We start from the raw sequence: 22,278 nt of genomic DNA, 5'->3' as shown, positions 1-22,278 counted from the left end.
CTGGCTTATTAGATTCTCAGTAGAGACCCTAGAATTTTCTAAATACAGATGATTTCAGGCAAGCTGGACACCTTTTATTTACTTTTCTTGTCTAAGTCTCCTCCTAGTGTAGTGCTGAGAAGAGATGAGAGAGAACAAGCCCTGTGTAGTTTCGGGCCTCTGGCAAATGACCTCAGTTTGGCCATTACTTACCCGGTCATGTCTGGGTTTTCATAGCTGTCTCTTACCAGTTAATCGTATTCTTTTCTTGGTTTGCTGAGCATTTCTGTGATGTTAGGTTCTGCCTTTACTAAGATAATCGTGTGATTTGGGTCCATCGTCATATTAACACACTTGATGCCACTGATTGATTTTTGGATTTTAGATTGGCCTTGCATTTTTGGGATAAATCCCATCACACTTGTCAGTTTTCCATCCCCGAGCTGAGCGTCTGAGTCAAACCCCTTAGCAAGAGGAGAGTCCTATGTCTGCCCATGATTTCACAGGTTTCCATCCACACGCAGGCGACACCTGCTGCCGTAAGGCTGTGTCGAGTGAGGCTGGACATCGTGGCTGGGAGCGTGATGGGGCAAAGGCAGCTGGGAAGCAGAAAGGGGAGAGCAGCAGGAAGAGGGAGCAAGGGTATCGAGTCTCTGTTTTATCCGAGGGTACCCCCTCTTACCTGCCTTCAAGTAGGCCCCACCCCTAAGCTTCCTCTACCTCCCCTTAGTGCTGTGAGCTGGGAACCACACCTTTCTCGAAGTGCGTTTAACACCAGTGAAAGAGAGCGGCGTGTTTTGGGGTGGGGAGGGCACTTCGGCTCAAAACTGTAATAATCGTAGGGTGCAATCCCGGTTATGCCCTGCTCGGTTAGGCTTGCCGGCACCTTACTGGGGACTCACGTTTATAGTCAGAAGACATGGTCATCATTGCTTGTCTTTTCTGGACGTAGTTTAGTCTGGTTTTCACATCAGGTAACGCTGGTCTCGAAGAACAAGGTTGGAAGGACTCTCTTTCCTTCCACATTCCCTTTCTTGGTCTGTTTCAGTAGTCTGAACCTTCCTAGGAAATTGTATATTTCACCCAGGCTGGCCCATTTGCCAGTTCTCAGCTGAATATTCCTTATCGAGGATGCTTAGATTTTTAGCATTGTTTTTTGGTTTTGCTTTGGAATGCTCGCGTAAAGTCTATGATTGAGCACACTGAAGCCGAAACTTTGACTTTCAGATTAGAGTTCTCACTCTATTATCTTATGGTCCATCTTACTTGATAACGATACCATTTCTTCCCCTCCCTCCTGCTGATACAAACACTCGGCCCTATATTCTAAACAGCAACTCCCTGCTTCATATCCCGGAGGACGTAATCACACAGAGTGCTTCTCAGATTTTTAGCTGCTAAAACCACAGAAGTGTTCTAGTTGACACAATTCGGATGTACACTTCAGTAGTAATTAATCACACATTAACTCAAGGGCTACCGAATGAGAAATGAACACCAAGTGCGTGGGACCGAAATACCGCCTGACAAATGGCACAGCAAAGCAGGAGCCCTACACAGACTTCCGGAGCAGCCCAGCGTAGCTCTCTCCTTCTCTACTGAGCTGCCTGTGACAGTCTCACACCACAGGACCTTTAGGCTTGCTGTCACGAAGAAAGCTTAATCCCACGGGCAGAAGTCCGCAGTCATTGATAATCGTCTGCAAATGTACACTGTGTGAGCAGAGCACGTGTATACAGTTTTTCAATCTTTACATTATCTTCCCCTGCCCTGTTCGTGAGACAGGGTCTTGCTTAGCCCAGAACTTGCTATGTAGTCCAGGCTGCCTTTGAACTCACGCAGTCCTTCTGCCTCGGCGTCTCGTGTCTCGGGATCGTCGGCGTGAGCGGCGATGCCCAGCTCAGGTTGCTAAGCATTTCTGTCTGTTTGTTACTTCATCTTCAGATAGATCAGAGTGTGAACCGAGAGTCAGCCTCTAGGATAAGAAAAACTGATTTGGCACAAGTCCCACGTCCTTAGTTACATATGTGGACTTCAGAAAAGCACCGCTCCCACAACTCCCCTGACTCGTTTTCTCGTTGTTCAACCAACGGTTCTTTTCCTTTTTATCGCTTTGAAAACTTTCTGTTTGCTTTGCCTTGCTGAAATTATACAAAAAGGAAAATTTTTAAAAAATGTACCAAAGCAAAGTTCCCGTGTGTTAAGCTGCTGACTTCTCTCAGGGAAAGGCAACACAGAAACTCGGTAGACATTTTATACGGGGATGAGAGGGGTGAAGCATTGCAATCCGAGGAGGGATCCCACTCCCCGCGTTAGATGCAGGTCAGGATTAATGGGCCCAGGTAAGCTATTTGCCAGGTGACTGAGAAGGGTGGGAAAGTGCAGACTGAAATGCATCTTCCAGCGGTCAGTTAAGCCTGTGTGTGATTGGGAAGATAATGGCCCAAACTCCATTTGGACAGCCGGCTCCGTTATGTAAAACACACCTCCGGGATTTGAAACTCGACCAAGTCTGTTTTATATTAAGGCAAGTATAAACCAACTTAATTTTAGACCTGCCTCCAGCCCCAGATTATGTTTGGTCGGAGGACAAAGGGGCATACAGCATGAATGCACAAGGAATCGGCAGAGCGCGAGGACTCTGCCAGGAAAGTTTGGCAACGAACCCCAAGAGGAAGGGGAAATTTCTCTGTCAGATCAACTTTGGCTCTCTGGCATAGAGAACTCGGAGCGAGGGGACTGAGGAAAGCCAGCCCCAGTCTACTTGTTGATACCTTAACAAGCTGTTGATTTTTGAAAGGGGACAAAGGAACAAAGTGTGGTTAGCATTCTGTCCCCTTGAGTCAGTCCTAATGAAGTGGGAGATTCTTGAAGAAATGAATTTCCATTTAAATTCATGCATGACCCTCTTCCAGAAACCTCCAAGTGCTTGGGAATTTTTGTTGAGAATTTTAAATGATCCAGTAATAAGAAGCTCTTTTTTTCCGACATGTTCTCTTTCTTTGAGGTTAAGTTTTACATTGAATGCCCGGTTTCAGCTATACATTTTCTTTTTTTTCTTTCTTTTTTCAAATCTGGAATGACTAACTATTTTCTTTTCTGTTTACTGATTTAATGCGGAAAAGACAAACCACGATTCAAAAGCTCGCACAGCAGCCGGGCTTTTAATCCAGGTACGCCACTCCACTCGGCGTTCCTGTGGGAGTTGGTGCCAGATTTCCTGGCAGCCGAACAGTGCTTGATTCCAGGGCTTTTCTGACTTAAAGACACAGTGGTGCTGCTCCACAGAAATGGAAGGCTGCCCTGGGCTCAGTCCCCGAGAGGGACAAAGGCGACTGGAGCTGCGAGATGGCCTGGCCGGGGCTCAGGGCACGGCAGAGCAGAAGAAAGGAGGCCTTGGTGCGCTCTGGCAGCCTGGGCCCTCAGGGGAGGGAAACGGCTTCGGGAAAGAGTGACTTTGCCTCAGATCAGAAGTGACCCTAATGTTCCTTCTGTGTCAACTTTTGATTGGCCGTGGACAGGCTCTTTTTTCTTGCATCGTCTCCACACAAAAGCCTAGTATATAATAGGGTTGTTCCATGAGCCATTACCCAGAGGCCAGCTGTCTCCAGGGAACCAAAGCAAGTCAGTTAATTCTCAGAGGACTGGGGATCAAACCAGGGACTGTGCACTCTCGGCACGCCCTACCACTGCACAGCACCCCTCGTGTACGCTCGGCACGCCCTACCACTGCACAGCAGCCCTCGTGTACGCTCGGCACGCCCTACCACTGCACAGCACCCCTCGTGTACGCTCGGCACGCCCTACCACTGCACAGCACCCCTCGTTCCTGTTCATTTTCTTCCTTCCCCGGGAGGGGAAGGGATTACTGTTCACAGCATCAACCTCAGCCCCAGTCTTCTGGCCATTTTGGTGCTACTCCCCCTCTCCAGGATATGCCTCTTTATGGCCGGAATGGAACTACATAAAACGACTTGGATATCTGCTACATAGCTCCAAGAGAAAACTCAGAATTAAGCTCGTTGGCGGGGGGAGGGGGGTATGTGGTTAGGTGCGTGTGTGTTCATGTCTGTACAGGTGCACTTGCACATGTGTGTGCACACGAGGGTCAGAAGTCTGACAGATGTTTTCTTTGGCCTCTCTCCACCTTTTTTTTTTTTTTTCCAAGACAAGCCACTCACTAGACATGGGGATCACCAGTTCTGCGGGTTAGCAAGCCCCAGGGGCCTTTATATCTCCAGCACCCCTGTGGGGTTACAGGTGCATGCCGCCATGCTCACGGGTTTCCATGGATACTGAGCCATCGCTCCAGTCTCCAGAACCTCTCCACTGGGCTGTCATGAGGCGGAGCTCCCAGCTCTCTGTCCTGGAGATTGACCACAGGCTTCCTACTTTACATAACCTAGCCATTCTTTAGTTATAAGGTCTTTAGGAAAAAGGCCCCATATAACACATATTCATAAAAGTTTACTTAAAACACTATGGCGATCTGGAGAAATGTCTCAGCATTTGAGATCACTTGCTGTCCTTCAAGAGAAGCCTAGTTCTGTTCCTAGCATCCATATATTCCAGGTCCCAAGGGTCCGTTGGCTTCTCCTGGCCTCTGCGAGCATTTCCACAAATGCAGCACTCCACAAACATACATCAGTAAAAATAATAACAACAGGTCTTACAGCACCCCGAACTAACCAATCAAAAACCTAGCAAGTCCTGGTCCTCATTAGAGCTACATGGGTCTGGTTACATTTCTGAATAAAGAGTTTTCTTTTGAGATAATGTTCTTCTCCTTTAAGTGGTTTCACTTCAGAACTGTGAAGGAGCCATTGCTGCTCCTCCAGCTTGTCTGAAAATGCCGTCCTCCCTCCTTTCATCCCTCCCCTCTCCCCTCCCTCCCCCTCTGTCCCTCCTCCCCTCTCCTCCCCCTCCCCCCCTCCTCTCCTTCTCTCCTTTTCTTTCTTTTTGTTTTTTGTTTGTTTTGTTTGAATCTAAATGTATTTCTCTGGGCTGTTATAACAATGTTTTACATTTGACATTTTCTGCCTAAGAGCAGCGGGGGTGGGGCTGGAGAGACGGCTCGGTGGTTGACAGCACTGGCTGCTGTTCCAAAGGACCTGGATCTGATCCCCAGCACCCACACGGCAGCTCCCGACCCTCAGTCACTCTAGTTCCAGGGTATCTGACGCCCTCTTCTGGCCTGTGCAGGCACTACACACGTGTGGCACACAGACACACGTGCAGGCAAAACATCTATACTCATAAAATAAAAATAAATCTCAAAAATTAAAAACAGTAAGGGGAATCTTAGCTGTCTTGGAATGTAATTTTACATATCGCTTATATAGTCATGATATTTTATTAAAAGATCTGGGGAAAAAGAAACTATTCCTGGCTTACCCGTTTCATTAATTCAATTATGTCTGATTTTATGTTCTACTCATATCTAAAAATGATGTGGACCAACTTACCCTGAAGCAATTTATAATGTATATACCATAATCATTGCAGCAGAAAGAGCTGCAGAATTCTAGGCCTTGACATTGAGGTCATTTACAACGCACACATTGTAAGGATTACGATGGTCCAAGAGTGGCAGGACCGCAGGTGTGAGGAAGGCTGTCGGGGGCGCAGACTTGGCTGTGCACTCCACGTGAAGTATAAACCTGGTAGTGTCTGCTACGCTGAGCACTGGTACTGCATTACTTTTCCACAGCCAAGACAACTTACAGAGAAGGAATTTATTTGGGCTTAGAGTTCCAGGGGGTTAGAATCCATGGCGGTGCCACAAAGGCATGGTGGCCAGAGCAGCATCTGGAAACCCATGTAGGAGACAGAGGTCTAACTCAAAACTACAGTCTTTAAACTCTCAAGGCCATCTTCCGGTGACACACTCCCTTTTCCACAAGTAGTCGTTTTAACAAAGCTTTTCTCCCTGTCACCTGTCTCTAGGGAGCATAACCAACTCTCTCGAGAAAAAGGGAAGGGAAAGGCTGTTATTAGATTGCTGGCCACAGAGACCCGTGACGCTTGATCCCCTCTCCCTCTTTATGAAGACTCTGTGGTGCGCAGAAGATGAGGGACGGTAGAGGGAGGTGAAAAGGAGCCTCTGTAATTGCAACAGCAGGAGTTGGAGCCAGATATTAGAGGCTCATTGGTATATTTAGAAATCGGGGAAGTTAGCAATTCTATGAACTTTGTGAGATGCAAAAACAAACAACCCAAGAACAACAGAGTCCTCAACTGCTGGATGGTCCATTCAATAAACAGATCTAACTGGTTAATCAAACCCCCCACCACTGAATGTCTATTTAGAGTCCTTTCATTTTCATGTCACTGCGAACCTTTCTCCCAGGAGTTACCCGTTACCATTTCGTAAGTGTTGTCCTATGAGTGGAATAGATTGAGTGTTAAAAAGTCCCCATAGGTGCATGTGTGTGCTCCCAGCTGTTGGAGGTTGCAGACATTGCTAGGAAGTAGGGCCTAGCTGCTGAAGTGGGTCGCTGTCATCAGGGGGAGGGGCATACGCTAACCAGGTTCAACCGTGATCGGTAGAGATCATAGCAAGCCACCACTTGGCTCCCAATGCCACAGAGAGTTAAGGAGTGGTTCTGTTCCAACAACTCTGACTTTAGGAACAGATCGACTGACCAGGCTGCCTCTCAATGTTGCCATCAGTGCTGTCAGAGCTACTCAGATGACACATCGCTGTGACACATACCTGAGAGGAACATTGAAAGGAGGAATGACCTATTCCGTCCTATTGCTTGACAAGTAAACCATTAGGACCAGCAAGCAGCTCAGTGGGTAAAAGTATTTTCTGGGAAAACCTAATGGCCTGAGTTCAGCTCCCAGAACCCATGCGAAACTGACCTGGCAAAGCTGTCCTTTGGTCTCCACATACACACTGTGGCAAATGCATGTCCCCTAACACACACCGGCGATAGTAAGTAAGATAATGTTTAAGCAGATCATTAACCAGGTACTTACTCTGCAGACTAAGGTTGTGAGAGCACAAGTTCAAGGTTAGCCTGGGCTATGTTGTATGACCCTTCTTTTATTTTTAAATCAAGACTGGGAAGATGGCTCGAATGGTAAAGTGCTTGCCATGCAAGAATAAGACCCTGAGTTTGGATGTCAGCACCTACATAAAAGCCAGGTGCACGCGCGCGTGCACACACACACACACACACACACACACACACACACACAAGCACACACATACACGTCACTTCTCAACAACATTGCATGTGTCTAACTCCACTGCATGGTAGAAATTGTTCTATTGAACCATGTGGTTGTTGTGACATCAATATTGACTTTGCAGTTTCTTGATATCGTTAAATTTGCTCTCGGGGCTGATAGAAGCACTGCCAAGCACTGACCCGAGACAGAGCTGGGGACCCACAGGGTAGAGAGAGAAAACTAACTCCCACAAGGTTTTCTCTGGCCTCCACACGGAATGCAAGTGTAATTTTAAAAAATTACTTTAAAAAATTGTTTCTGGTGATTGTCTCATTAAATCATTCTTCCCATAGTGTCTCTTATTTACTTTAACGTGGCTTCATTTGAAGGTCTTTCTACGGGGCTTTCTGAAGCTCAGGTAGCGTTCCCTGTGGCCGCCACCATGGCAAACGGTAGCTTTGAAACCTGCAGAGTTGGGCGGCCCGGCCCCTTCATGCCGACTGTGCCGCTGTGCTCTAAGTTGCTGCATTTGCTACACTTGAGGAACTCCGTGGTTGTGTGTTCCGTTTAGTTTCAACTTTATCTTAATGACTGATTTTCAATGAGATCGAACGGATGTCAGGCAGTTCCACAATTAGCCAAGATTGATCTGTGTCAAAATCAAGCATATTGCCGGGTCATCTTGTGTAAGTTTGCATGCAGGATTGGAGGAGACTTAGATTTGCGCTTGAAGGATTTTTTTTTTCTTTTTTTCGGAATGGCCTTTCTTCTACCACTTATTTTCTTCCATTGACTGTTAATTTATCAACCCTTCTTTGAAAAAAAAAAGTGAGAAGAAAAGAGGCCATAGCACTATCACATCCCTATATGTGAGCTCCTTAAACCATATGGTGATTCCTAATTAGAATACAAAAGATTGTGTGGTAAGACTCACTGGAAGGCCTCACAGAAGGAGGGGATGGGGTGGGTGCGTTTCCAACAAGGACACTTTGGAGAGAAACCGTGGTCTCTTCTCGTCCTTGTCCTGACAGAAGGCTGTCCTGTGTGTATGTGTTCGGATGCACGGAAGTCTGACCAAGTTTCCGCCGTGCCAATTAGTTTGGTATTTGGAAGCTAGTGGCCTCATTCGGGACGCTCGGTCCTCTCAGCCGGTGGCTTGACTTGGTTCTTCCCGTTCTAAAAAACCGCCCTCGATATTTAATTTCACGTGTACCCTCTCAGTGGAGATTTCAAAGGACACTCGCTGGGTGCTTGACTGCCTTGCCTGTTTGCTCCTGTTCTGCATGCAGGAGAGAGCCAGAGTCTTTCTCCCCATTGTGCGCTCGCAGGATTGATGGGTTTACTCCTCCCGTATCACCTCATTACTAGAACCATCCAGAAGCTCAGAAGTCTTTCAATGTACGCAAATAAGGCAGGATCGTCTACCTGGGAGTTAATACCCCATGCTTTTAAGTGTGTTCTAAATCGAATGTTTGTATTTAGAGCGTAACAGCCTGTTCTCCCCTTTTTTTTATGGGCAAAAAGCTAAGCAGGCTTAGGCAGCTGTTTGATGTTGGCTTCAAGTGTTATTAATTTCATATTCTATTATTCTTTTCACTGTAGCACAAGCGAGGCTGATGTGGGGACTGTCATGGATAAGTTGTTTGATGAGCTGGCTCAGAAACAAAACGATCGTACGTAAGTTAATTTCTCTTGAAAGAGAATACATTTAGAGCACAATGCCCAATCTCCACTGACCAATTAATAAGTCCACTGCTGTATATGGGTTGATGCCACACTCAAGTGGCCGCCATTGTATCAGCATTTCCTCTAATTTATGTGTTGAATCATGCGCTATTATTCATCAAGCTATGCATTTCCTATCTGTAAGAGATGAATTTTATAGTAATTATCCAGACAAGATTGAGTCTTTGTTCGTGTTCCCATAGTAACTAGCCCAAGGATTCTGAAAGTGCAAGGCAGAGAGCTGCGGCTGAATAAAGCCTGTGGAACCGTCGCCGACTGCACATTTGAGGAGCTGTGTGAGAGAGTAAGTACCCAGGCCCGGCAGACCTGTTGGCCTTTTCACATGTTAAAATACTTCATGTCTGCCCCCCCGCCCCCCACAGCCAGTTTCAGATCTTACAACGCCATTCGCAGAGTCAGAAGGGAGGTAGAAATCTCCATAAGGGACATCTTCAACGATTTGCCGGGCAATTTTTTTTTATAGGGACTGGCACAAAATCTGCTCTTTGAAGGGCTTTCAGGAAAAATTAGAAATGTAGGACCCACTGTCGACTGTTGCTGGACGCAGAAGCAGCATCAGTGTCATGTACGGCTCTGTTGTAAAAGTCACATGTGAGGGAAGTAAGGAAACCGGGGAGATGGCACAGCAGGTAAGGAGGCCTGCAGCCAAGCCCGACCACCTGAGTTCTGTCCCCCTGGTCCCGTGTGGTAGGAGAGAGAACAACTCTCGCAAGCCTGGCCAGGGACGTATGGAATAGATGCATAAATGTTTTTACAAGGAGGAAAATAAAATGAGGCGAGATTAGTTGTGGTGGGGGGCAAGAGAAGCAATTTTACTGTGATCTAAGGAGACGTGGCATAAAGAGTTGCATTCTTCAAATTCACCGTTCGGCTGCCATTGTGTCTGAGCTGCTTGGGTCAGGTGAAAGAACGTTAATTTCTAAAACTATGACAGTAGTACTATAATAGAAATAGTCTATCTCACAGATGAAGTATACGCACGCACACACACACACACACACACACACACACACACACACACACACACATCCCCCACAGATCAGAACGTCTTTGACCGCAATCCTCTGTCGATATGAAGTCTGTCTTTTCAAAGTTCGAGAGTTCTCGAGTGCTCAGAAGAAGACTTAATGTCACCATGCAGTGTAAATCCGGAGACATTCACGTAACTTTACAGAGTTCCTCAGTCACGCATCCTCCCTGGTCCCGAATCTTTACTTTTAGCCCTTTTAGCCGACCAAAGCAGAGTGGTTTTGAGGCACAGCGAAGATGACTGTCATTTATACCTGCTGAGTGTGTTTCTCAAGAGCGACTCCTAGCAGGCAAGAATTTGTCACCTTTAAATCACAGATGACTCCAAGCCACAGTCATTTAGCTCTTTAGAAGGAATACAATTAGGATTAATTAAGACTCCCATGGAGAGCCAACCTCTGATCCCCACTGTGGCTGTCGGCTACTCTTCTCTCCTCTCCTCTCCTCTCCTCTCCTTGTGTATCAGTCTTAACTCCCAATTACCTGTACCAGGAAGAAAAGCTACTTGGACTTGCACTTAAGTTTCAGTCATTGCTAAAACAGACTCTTGTCAAGGATGAAGGCCCTCCTCTCACTGCAGGAGGACCCCAGTGAGGCAAGGGAACAGGCAGGGCGACGGGTGCTGGAGGAGGCCAGGGCCCCCTGGCGGATCAGATCCTGAGTGTCTCTGTTTCTATACCAGGCTCATTAATTCTGGACACTTGGTATCAGACAGAGGCTGAATCTGAAATTCCTTAGCGTCTTTTTTCTGTGCAGTGGGGTTGAAGGGAAGAAGGCTAATCAGGGCTTAATATTGAAAAGTGAAAATAATACCAACACAGCTCGCCCGTATTTGACCAAAGTTTGGACTGAGTGACAACTATGAACCAAATTATCAGGACCAACAATAACACAAGATTTCCATATTTTCGGCACAACCGTCTTATCGAGGTTCTAGACCAATACACTGCTATATCCTTCGCGTTGTGACTGGTTGGTCGTTCAGTTTCTTTAAAATGTTCCAGAATCTCATGATTTCTTGCTGTCCCTTTAATGCATGAACATCCCAGTTGTTTTTGTTTGCCCACTACATGCACCATAAGTCTGCATTTATTCCATTGTAACTGGGATGTTTTCTGCGTCAGACAAGCCCAGAATGACTGACAGGGCATTGGCTTGAGGGTGTGGTTCGTCCCCTAGTGTTGAGACTGTCTGAGGAGAGGCGTAATTTTTAAGCGGTCAGTTCCTCGCTGCCATTTTCTTTATTATGGTGATTTTGCATTTCTTTGCAGCTTTATAACTGGCAGTTCAGAGACTGAATAGTGGCATGAAGAGACTCCTTGAGATCAACAACTTCAGATTAAGCCTAAAACTCTTAATTAGCTGTGATGATCTTATGAGCCAGACGATGGTAGCTGCCAAAAGATAAAAACAACACCATGCTCAACCCAGGGTTTGAGTAAACATTTGGGAGTTGGGGTCCAGCTTTGGATTACACAGCGTAGTCTCAGAAAGGCCTATGGACATCATCATGAGAAAGCCATCCCCCGAGGGGCAAGCGGTTGCCACTCTGCAATGATTAGTTTTGAGCCATGGGAGGAAATAATATTTTTGTGGACTTTTAAGCAGGTAACACCTTGTCTAATCGTGTGTTACTTAATAAGGGAAGGGAGGGTTTTAACTTGACCCGCTCCATAAGTAAACCAAAAAGGCCCGGGGTATTCCACCCTCTATACCCCTCTCCTCTACGTCCCTCTCCTCCCTGTTCCAAGCATAGTCTCATATCTGTAACCCTGCGGATCAACATCTACTTTCTAGATATCTCTAGTATTCATTCTCTCTTGTCACAAGTCTGATGTAGCACTGTCATGCTCAGAAGACCAGTCCAAAATAGGACCCCCTCGGCACCCACATAAAAATAACAGCATAAATAAGGCAAGTGTTCTTTATATAGTAGTTTATTTAATGCCACGGTAAATAGATGCTGTTATCATCCCATTTTACAGATGGGGAAATGGAGGCATTTAGATACTAAGTAACTTTTGTTTGGCCATACAACTAGTAAATAGCAAAAGAAAGACTTGAACTCCTTACAAACTTGCTAGATGCTGCATTCTCGTTATGGCCTGGGAGTGTCTGGGCAGGTTCTGTCTCAGTTCATTAATAGAATCCAAATTCTGCCATGAAATCTACTCAGATTATTTGCATATTTCCACACCTGAGATCAGCTTTGAGATGCAGGTATAGCATGATGCTTCAGAAGCAGATGGACACCTCCCGTCCCGAGAGGTCCTTAATACAAATACTGCTGCTTTATCAGAGTGTCCCCAAAGAAAAGTGAAGCCAGAGATGTGGTGCACGTTCTGGATCCAGAGCCAGGGCGTGCCCAGGAGCTCTTTTTATCAGTGATTTTCGTTGAGAAACCACAGGTATGCAGGGGCCCCAGTCAGCCCCCGGAGTCTGAGACCCTCAGTCCGTCTGTGTGCAAACACCGGGTAGAACCCTCTGCTCTTCTCACCGGAGTGAGATTTCCAGCACTGGTGCTACAGAAACGGCAGGCAAGACCAGCTGAATTCGGGTAGTGGCACCAGAGCGCGCTATGTCTGTCCTCCATAGCTGGGCTGTCACAGAGGAGCAACCCAGCAGAAGCCAAGCAGAGAGCGTGCGCTCCATCTAAGCGGGGTCGCATAGGGAGGGCAAATGACTGCTTTTGTTAAGTTTTGAGACCATGCATTCTTACTATGTTTGTGAGGATGAAAGGCTGACGTTATGAGACACTTCTGTACACCGTGGCTGCCTTCGGGGAAAGCTCTCTGTCTTTGTTTTTTTTCCTCCTTTAAAGATCACCAGTTCTTACGTAAAAGACGGAGTGACAGAGTGTGGTGATTCCACTTGGCAGACATTTCCTCACAGTGTTTGACAGACATTTCTTGGAAGTGAGTGGAGACTGTCATTTCAAGTTAAAACAATGAGCAATGTTTGTCACCAGTGTCGGAGTCTGAGCGAATGAGGAAAAGTTAAAATTTTGGCACTTGTCTCTGCCATTGCGGTCCCAGTATTTGCACCTCCCCCCTACTCCCCCCCAATGAGATTGAGAGATTGATGGTGATATCAACAAATGCAGAATTTCGAGAGTTGGGGAGAGGAGGCAGGGCTAGAACACACACACACACTCTCTCTTTCTCTGTCTGTGCACTCTGTGTGTGTGCACATGTGTGTCTGTGTGTGTGTGTCTGTGTGTGTGTGTGTGTGTGTGTGTGTGTGTGTGTGTGTGTGTGTGTGTGTCTCTGTGTGTGTGTGTGTCTATGTGTATCTGTGTGACTGTATCTGTGTGTGTGTCTATGTGTGTCTGTGTGTCTGTGTGTCTGTGTGTGTCTGTGTGTGTGTGTCTGTGTGTGTGTCTGTGTGTGTGTCTGTGTGTGTGTGTGTGTGTGTGTGTGTGTGTGTCTGTGTGTGTGTGTGTGTGTCTGTGTGTGTGTGTCTGTGTGTGTGTGTCTCTGTGTGTGTGCCTGTGTCCGTGTGTGTCTCTGTGTGTGTGTGCATGTGTATGTGTCTGTGTCCGTGTGTGTCTGTGTGTCCGTGTGTGTCTGTGTGTGTGTGTGTCCGTGTGTGTGTGTGTGTGTGTGTGTGTGTGTGTGTGTGAGACTTAGCTGACCCAGAGCTCCTTGACCTTCTGTTCAGCCTCCTGAGGTCTCAGGTGTTTGCCTCCATGTCTGCCTAAATGTTTTGGTCATTGTATAACTGACCATTCCAACATTTGGAAGGTCTGGTTTATTGAAAAGACGTTTCCCAATAACCAATGCATACTGTTGTAAAATCACACATGACAGAAGAAAAATCCAGCAAGACTAATGGAAAATAATAATCCAGAAATTATATGCTGGGTATGCTGGTCTGTACCTGTAATCCCGGAGCTGGGAGGCTGAAGCAGGTGGATTGGGAGTTTGAGGCTAGCCTGGGCTACGTTGGGAGTTTGAGGCTAGCCTGGGCTACGCAGTGGACTCTTCCTCAAGCTGGCGACAGGGGTGATGATGATGATTCAACGCTCAGCCACCAGCCTGACTTGATTTCGTACATCCCCGTAGTGGAAAGAGAGCACCAACTCCAACAAGTTGTCCCCTGACCTCCACACATATGTGTGACACATACAAATAAGTGCGATTTTAAATATAAACACACATGTACAAACACACATGCACACACACATGCACACACACTGGAGAAGTTGTTTCTGATTCTACTGTGCAATTAGCATTTTAAAATCTACCTCTTGTCAACTTCTTAAAACATTTAAATAGGCAGGTCCTGCATCACCCAGGCCGCATAGTCGAGCCGACCCTGGTAATGGGGGTTATTTATTGGTGAGTCAGCCCTGAGGGGTGAGAGCAGAAGAGCCAGGCTGACCAACTCAGGGACCTCTCAGGCCCAGATTCAGAGCTTCGAGCTGTCCCACCCCAACGTCTACCCCTTAATGAGCTGCTGGAGTGCATTAGGGGGCTGGCCCTGCAGATCCAACGCTGCAGGATCTCCATGACACAGAGTATCTGAGAGGAGTCCCAGTGAGGTTCCTGTATGGATAGAGTAGCAGAAGCCAGAGGCCTCCGCCCAGACCAAGGTAACTGCCGTGAACATTTGCAAGCAAAGAAGTGTGGACAGAGGGTGTCTGTGGGACGCACTGTGGCACGGGACAGCTTCCACAAGATATTTTTTTTCTTCTGTTGGTGGGAAGATTGCAACATAGGACAGCAGGTACGAGGGAAGGGGTGTGTGTGTGAATGGGTTTAGCATGCATGATGTGAGTTTCACAAAGAACCAATTAAAAAGTTTTTAAACATTTAAATAAACATAATTTTTAGATCAGTTGATGTTTATAGGAAAAATAAGAGGAAGCGGTGTGTGGTGGCTCATACCTGTAGTCGCAACAGTTAGGAGGCCGAGGCAGGAGGATCACTGTGAGTCTGAGGGTAGTTCAGACCACACAGTGAGTTCGAGGCCAGTCTGGGCTGCAGGGAGGTGTTGTCTCAGAAAGCAGAAAAGGAAAGAAAGAAGGAAAAGAGAGGGAGAAAGAAAGGAAGGCCTGAGGTCAGAGTACACCTGCTCCCACTGCGAGGTTCTCTCATTGTTAACATCTCCCGTGAATATATGCTCACTACATGCAATGAACACGTGTTGGCTACATTTCTCAGTAATGTCCACTGAACTCCTGAGCTGTGACACAGTGTTGTTAAGTTTCTACTCTATCCACACTCATTTGTTTTGGCCTGAAGTTCTTTCCCCGTTCTAGGATGCCGTCACCCTCCGAGTTTATCTTCTTAGTCCTTAACCGTCACAGCTTCTGAGACTTTTCTCATTTTTGAGGATCCTGACTGTTCTGAGGAGTCCAAGGCAGGCAGTTGATAGAATGATTTTTTCCCCATGATTACGCTGGGCTGATGGGCCAGATGGTGCTTCTAATTCATCATACCCGGGTCTGTTCTGTCGCCACAGCTCATCAGGTCTCCCTGTAAGCCATCTTCACACTTGCCGTCCATAGGCCGGTCAGCTTTGCCACACGAAGGCTGTCCTTCCCCCCAGTCTGTACTATTCCCTCTCCCAAAGGAGTTTCTGTTGTGTCTGTAGCATCAAAGGATAGTCCTGTAATTATCTGGAAAGGATGTTAAAAATACTTCCCAAGTGTTGACCCCTGTAGCCAAGCTTCCCCAAATGCTTCCCCAAATACTTCGGCCAACACCCCTCACTTGCAACGGACAGAAAATAGAAACAGATGAGAATCAGCCACTCTCTATTGGGCCAAACATTAAAGAGGTTTTTTTTTCAAATATAGAACACTGTCACCCTTACCATGAAATCATTTTTATTTTGGAAAATACAACTCGTTTTTAAACATTATGAGTTTAATATAATAACTTTTTACCATTGTATGTATATTCCAATTGTTAGACAATTTAAGTTTTCCTCGGTTTGAATTTCTAATATATTAATAACGAAGGTTGGGGAGGAAACCCATGGGAACCACAGCTCCTGGGGTTCCTTGGTGATTCTTAAGAGAAACACAGCACTCGGGATCCACTTGCATCGAAGTTAAACTTTTGTGACCCAGAAAGGAAAGAATCATTTTCAGAGAAAGCAAGCCAAAGCCGAATTCTAAAGGCTTTAATGAGTGAACTGGCTATTCCCGAAGTTTCCTTCTGAGAAATGTAATTCTTACACCTGCAGGAAATTGGTTCCTCAACTAATAACTGTGTTCACAGGTAACTGTTTGCAAGAGCACGTCATTATTTGTCGTTTTAAAATGACAGGTGTCCAGGTGTGTTTGTGCAAAGTCTGGGCAGAAAATACGCCCGTCCATGCATATGCATGGCTCTTGGTGGGTATTTGCTGTCACTGGCCTGTTCCCCCTCCCCCTCTCCTTCCCCTCCCCTCCCCCTCCCTTCCTCCTGTCCTTCCCCTCCCCTTCCTCCCTCCTTCCCCTCCCCTCTTCCTTCCCTCTCCCCTTCCTTTTTCCTTCCCCCTCCCCCTCCCTCTCCCTCTCTCCTGCTCACTCCCTTACCCTTGGTGCTCAAGGAATAGATGTCCATCAGAACCAGAGTCATATATTGGCCTTTATCCGTCTCAACCACATCATTCTAGCATATGTACTATCAAACTTCAAGTCTTAGCAAACAGAGTCTTCTAGAGAATTCCTGACTGGAACCCTCCTTCCACTTCACACTTTATTTGGTTTTATTCCTAATGAAACTACTGGTTGGGACCTGCTTCTGGGCCTGTGTCCGATCTCGACACAGTGTCGGGGAATGCTGAAGGATGCATAGCTTTTATCTGTGCGGTTGGCCAAGATTGCGTGGTAGTCTTTGAATGCCACAGTGGTAATTAGATCCGGGTGGGGACCGTTATTAGCAGGCCGAGGCAGTCCAGGAATCTCCACGGCCCTTTGTCTTCCCAGCATCAGGACCAGTCTTGAGTAATTCTTTTCTAACCTAGGCTGACTCTGACAAAGCCATGTTCTGAATGAGGCAGAGGCTAGCTAAAGCAGGGCCAACAGGAAAGCCTCAAGCGACATCACAAAGACCTTAGCGGGAAGTTGGTCTGGTTTTTGTGGGAGTATGACTCCAGTGCTATGTTTTGTTCCGTTTTTCCTGCTGTAACCCTGGTCAGCTCTGTAAAGAGGCACAGTTGTGGCGTCAGAAGGCACCTTTTGGGTCTCTCTTGCTTGTTTTCCGGTGTACATCTTCTGTAACCATGCAACCTCGTTCTGTGGTTTCACTTTGGGGATGTGCTTCAACCCACAGAGAGGAATGGAGGACACGCTGGGTTAGGTATAAAAGTCACCCACGTGTGCTCTTAGAACGAAAAGGGGTTTGGGATAAAATCTCACAATCGGTGCGGACCATTTAAAAATGATTTAAAAAGGAGAAAAGGCACATAACTCAGTACCTGAGCTTATGTCTTTACTTTTGAAATTGCAGACATGAAGGAGAAAATAATTTTCTCTAAGGTCGTGGTCGTTCTCTAATTGTTGCTGATTTATATCTTCCAAGAAAACTCTCCGTTAGGTTACAGTTTGGTGACACTTTATATCTGTCGTACTGTTTTAGGAGGATAAAGAAGGAAAGACTTTCAGAGAGATGACCATGAAAGAGATGCTGGATTAGAAAGTTGAAAACTCCTTGGACATAGAGTCATAGCGATCGTGTCCATGATGAAAGGAGACTTGGAAGGAGTCAGAAGGAAGAAAGGGGACACTGGCTTAAGGGACACATTGCTATGATCTCTCTACAGGGACATTTCTGTTGGAGGGCAAATCCTTAGGCAAGACCCTTTGACCATGTGTCTGTCTCCAAACCTGATCAAGAATGGTACCTCTGTGACTTGTTTATGACTATAGACCTCAATAATTTTTAAATTTCTTTTACATGTATGAATGTTTTACCTGCGTGTATGCATGTGTGCCTGGTGCCCCTGGCGGCAAGAAGAAGGTTTCAGATGTCCTGGAACTGGAGTTACTGATGGTTGGGGGCCATGTGTGGGTGCTGGGAATTGAACCCAGGTCCTCTGAAAGAGTGGCCAGTGCTCTAAGCCACCGAGCCATCTCTCCGGCTCTGCTGTAGACTCTGCAAGCCACAGATTTCTCAAACTCAGCTGCCTAGCACTTCAATGAGAAAACAAAAACAAACCCCAGACAAACAAACAAAACTCTGTTTCCTTTCGTAGCAGAATAATTAATGTTCTGCTGCTTATGACTGGTTCAAAAGCCAGCCCAGTCCCTGTCTAGGAGAGGTCCCCAGGGATTCCTCATGGGTCCCAGGGGAGAACAACACTCTTTTAAGATGACCTTGGTCCCAAGGATAAAATCATACTGGGTTAAATCTAGCCATTTCCCTCAGGGCTGGTGAGCTGACTTCATGGGTAGAAGCTCTTTTCTGCCAAGCCTAGGGACACGAGTTCAGCTCCTGGGAGCCCCATGCTAGGAGAGAACTGAGTCCCAGTCACCCACCACCTGTGGCTCTTTCAGAGCCCAAGAGCTCTAGGAAGGTTTGGGAAGCTGTGCGGTTAGGAAAGGGCATTGGCTTCCACCAGCACGTTCCAAGAGGCCAAGGAACAGGGCCACCTCCTAGAGTGGCCTCTCTTTCAGGAAGACACAGCAGCAGCACTCAACACGCTAATACTGTTTATGTCGCTGTGCAAGCTAACGGGCAGAATCCTGCCCTCCTTACAGTGTGACCCTTTCGGTCGCCATCAGCCAGTATCTACTGAGATGTAGTGGAAGGCTGGCTCAGTTCTCGGCAGTGAGCGGGTAGGTCCCAAGGAGGAAGAGTCAGCCTCCACTCTTACAGTCTCAGTTCTGAGGATTGTGGCGAGCGTGTACGTCAGCGCACGGAGCAGACTAAGCTTAGCACCACAGGAAGTGCAGGCGCCGTGGGTGATGGAGGAGCCCGGTCTTGAGAGCCGCGAGTTGGATATGAAAGTGCAGGGCAGGGAGGAGTTGAGGGGAGATGCTCATCCCAGAGGACTTCCGTGACTTCTGCCTCCCAGGTTTTACATTGCTGAGGAGAACAGAGCTGGAAATGACAGTGTTGATCCAGAGGATGCTAGAGCTGGAGGCTGTCACACCTCCATACTGATGGGACAGCTTCCATTTGACCAGTCCACTTGCTGCCCACATTGTAAATCCTGGACAAACATCTTAAGACGGACCGGCTAATCACCTGGCCAGTCAAAAGCACGGAGACACTGGGTGCAGGATTGATGCGCTGCACCTCTGTATAGTCTTTTGCCTGAAGGGAGGTCGCAGTCTCTTACAGTGTCCTAAAATTCAGGAGAATCCAGCCAGCCTTGTGTTCTGAGGAGCCACAGTGGAGCGAGTGGGCCTCACAGCAGCCAAAAATCTAGAAAAGGAAAAAAAATCACCAAGGAATAGCCTGGGACATCTTTTGACAGACAATGCTCAAATCTCAGGCTAGCCCGTGGACTACATACATAGCAAAGGAAGGCAAACGCTTGGACAGAGGTGTCAGCGCCGTGTGACCAATGGTTGTGACCACACGTCGGAGAATGTGTATAACCGCGGGGCTGGGCTTGGAGACCCTCCTCCTAGCTGCTCATGAAACAACTTTTCCCATTTGTCTTTGGAACATGATGTAGAACTATTGGCTCCTCCAGCGCTATGCCTGCCTGGGTGTTGCCATGTTTCCCACCATGATGCTAAGGGACTGAACCTCTGAACCTGTGAGCCACCCTCAATTAAATGTTGTCCTTTATAAAAGTTACCTTGGTCAATAGAAACCCTAAGTGAGACAGAAGGTAACCAGCAGAGACTCGCCCTGAGATGATACAAATGTCAGAGTTACAGATGATATTGCTAAAATCACATTTACTTATTAGTGGGGAGGGGGTGGCTGCATGGCATTTTGTGTGTGGAGACCAGAGGTCAGTGGAGTGAGCTACCCTGTGTTTACCACATGGCCCCCAGAAATTGAACTCAACTGTTGGTCTTGGTGGCAGGTGTCCTTACTCTTTAAGCCATCTTACCAGCCCCAGACAATGTTTGCAAAGTAACTAGAGGTAAGCAGATTTTTGTGAGTTCAAGATGTGCCTGGTCTACACAGCAGGTGTTGGGCTAACCAGAGTTGTCTCAAAAGGGCGGTGTGTGTGTGTTATATGTATATTCAAAGGTATAAATAGAAATATAGTAGCAATGAGTAAAAGAAAAAATCTTAAAAGATAAATTGAAAATATAAAAGAGAAAGAAATGGAAAATTTAAACTAGCTGTCCAGACCAGCTGAGTCACAGAGCTCCGGGTTCATCAGGAGATTCTACTTCAGTAAACAAAGCAGAAAGCTGCAGAAGAAGACCGTCAGAATCAGCCTCTGGCCGTCATACATGTACACACACACATATGTGTGCTCCCACAGATGTGCACACACACACAAACACACACACACATACACACACACACACACACACACACACACACACACACACACACATTGTAGACCTTTAGGAAACACATGCTTGATACCAGATTTCAAATGACAGGAAAATTACTGATAGGCCAGTATTGTGACACAGGCCTGCAGTCCCAGCTCTCAAGAAGCAGATATAAAGGATCCCGTGATCCGTAGTCTGTGGTCTGCATAGTGAGTTCCGAGACCACCACGGCTACACAGCCTCACTAGATGATCTCAAAACAAACAAACAACAGCAAAAAGAAGGAAGGCAAAAGTGTGTAGTCTTGAGACCTGTGTGGGCTGAGGTAGCTCAGTAGAGTGCTCACTGTGCAAGCACAGAAGCTAAGTCTGCCCCTAAGCCCTCATGTCAGAAGCCAGGCTTGGTGGCTTGACTGTGGTCCTAGCAGGAAAGGGCAGAGATAGGTAGGCTCCGGGCTTCCTGCTTATTCAGTCTAGGACCCCAGCCACGGACTAGCACTGTCCTCTTTCTGCTGGGCTTCCCACCTCAGTTAATCTAGAAAAGTCCCTCACAAAGCTACAGCTGGTTGGAGCAGCGTCCCACAAGCTTGCATCATTGAACGTCTCTCAAACCAGAAAAGGTGTTAAGTGTTAGAACCCGGGAGGCTAAGGCTGTCCAGGGTTTCCTTGAATGTTTATCTTTTGATAAAATTTGGGCTGCAGATAGTTCAAGGTCGTCTTGTAGGCAAGAAGATGGAGTGAGTTATTCTGTTCACAGTATTGTTCATGGTTTGAAGGGTTTGGCCTTTGTATACCCAGCAGCAGCATGGCGAGGCCGAGGCATTCAGCCTTTCTCAGATGAATGGGCATCTTTGCCCAGTACTTTGATGACGTGGGGCGTGGAAGAATGGGAGAAAGAATAGTGACTCTCAGAGACATCCACTTCACTTCAGTCCTGATGGTACTTTTCAAACACCCAAGCCCAAGAGGAATCAGCTTGTCCCCAGTGGACCCTCTCAAAGGAAAACCAAAATCAAAACAACAGCAAAAACCCAAACCATACAGCTGCAAACAGAACACATGGAAGGAGACCTCTGCACTTACACAGTTCTGCCATGTTCAGACATGAGAGTCCTGGGGTTTAAAGTAAGTTCATTGTCTAAAGCCTTTTCCCTGCCTTGTGCTGCCCGCCCCCAATTGACATACCTGTGTAAACGCTGGTGGGGCCAGAACCTGATCTTGCATACTGTATAAATAGTCTCCCCAGTTTCTGGAAAGATCCCAGAGCCAGCCACATTTACAGTACTAGCCTTCCGTCTCAGAGGCACAGCAAATGCTGCCCCCTGCCGAGGGATTATCAGGAGGCTCTGTTATGTAAGTGGCCAAGGGACTGCAGGGACTACAGGGACTGTGGGGACATGTGTCGCCAATTCCTTCACTGCCGTCTTACAGATGTCTCGCTGAATGCATTGCATTTGAAACTGAACAGGGGAAACATAGAAATGTTTCAGTGTTGGCCGTACAATTTGTCATCCGCTGTGGTCTCTACAGTCAAACACTATCGTCCTCTGTATGAGGCATTCACAGAAACGGTTAGCCAGCTGATAAAATATTTTTCTGAGTGGAAAAAAGGAAGGAATTGTTATGGGTTATTTTAGTAGACGAGTTTATGAAATAATTCTAGCACCACTGGGTCTGTTTCTCTTTCCCTTGCCAATATTTTTTTTGCAGCATCTGCTCAGTTGCTAATATCAAGATTCTTGTTTTTTTAGAGAACTGGTTGGCTTCTGTGGCTATGCTAGTTCTTCATTGTTTTAAAGAGGGAGCTCAGTGTGTCTAATGGCTGAGGATCGAGTTAAACTGCAGTACTGAGCACTTGCAAGCATCCAGCAATAAAAAGTAAACCATAATGGCCCTAGCCAGTGAGACTGGGGTGAGACTTGGCAGTGGAACATGTGT

At 46.8% G+C, this 22,278-nt stretch overlaps 1 protein-coding gene across 1 annotated transcript in view; it reads left to right on the top strand.

Moving 5' to 3' along the window:
* The window catches only part of Afg1l (AFG1 like ATPase), a 159,415-nt gene that overhangs the window by 119,507 nt on the left and 17,630 nt on the right, over positions 1-22,278 (top strand). Inside the window, exons 9-10 of the mRNA XM_032888755.1 lie at positions 8,761-8,831; positions 9,087-9,187. Coding sequence (XP_032744646.1) covers positions 8,761-8,831; positions 9,087-9,187 — 172 coding nt within the window. The remainder of the gene's footprint in view (positions 1-8,760; positions 8,832-9,086; positions 9,188-22,278) is intronic.

This window comes from Rattus rattus, chromosome 18 (genome assembly GCF_011064425.1).
Source record: "Rattus rattus isolate New Zealand chromosome 18, Rrattus_CSIRO_v1, whole genome shotgun sequence".
Taxonomy (NCBI): domain Eukaryota; kingdom Metazoa; phylum Chordata; class Mammalia; order Rodentia; family Muridae; genus Rattus; species Rattus rattus.
Note: the sequence above shows the minus strand (reverse complement) of the source record. Positions and strands in the feature narration are given on the sequence as shown.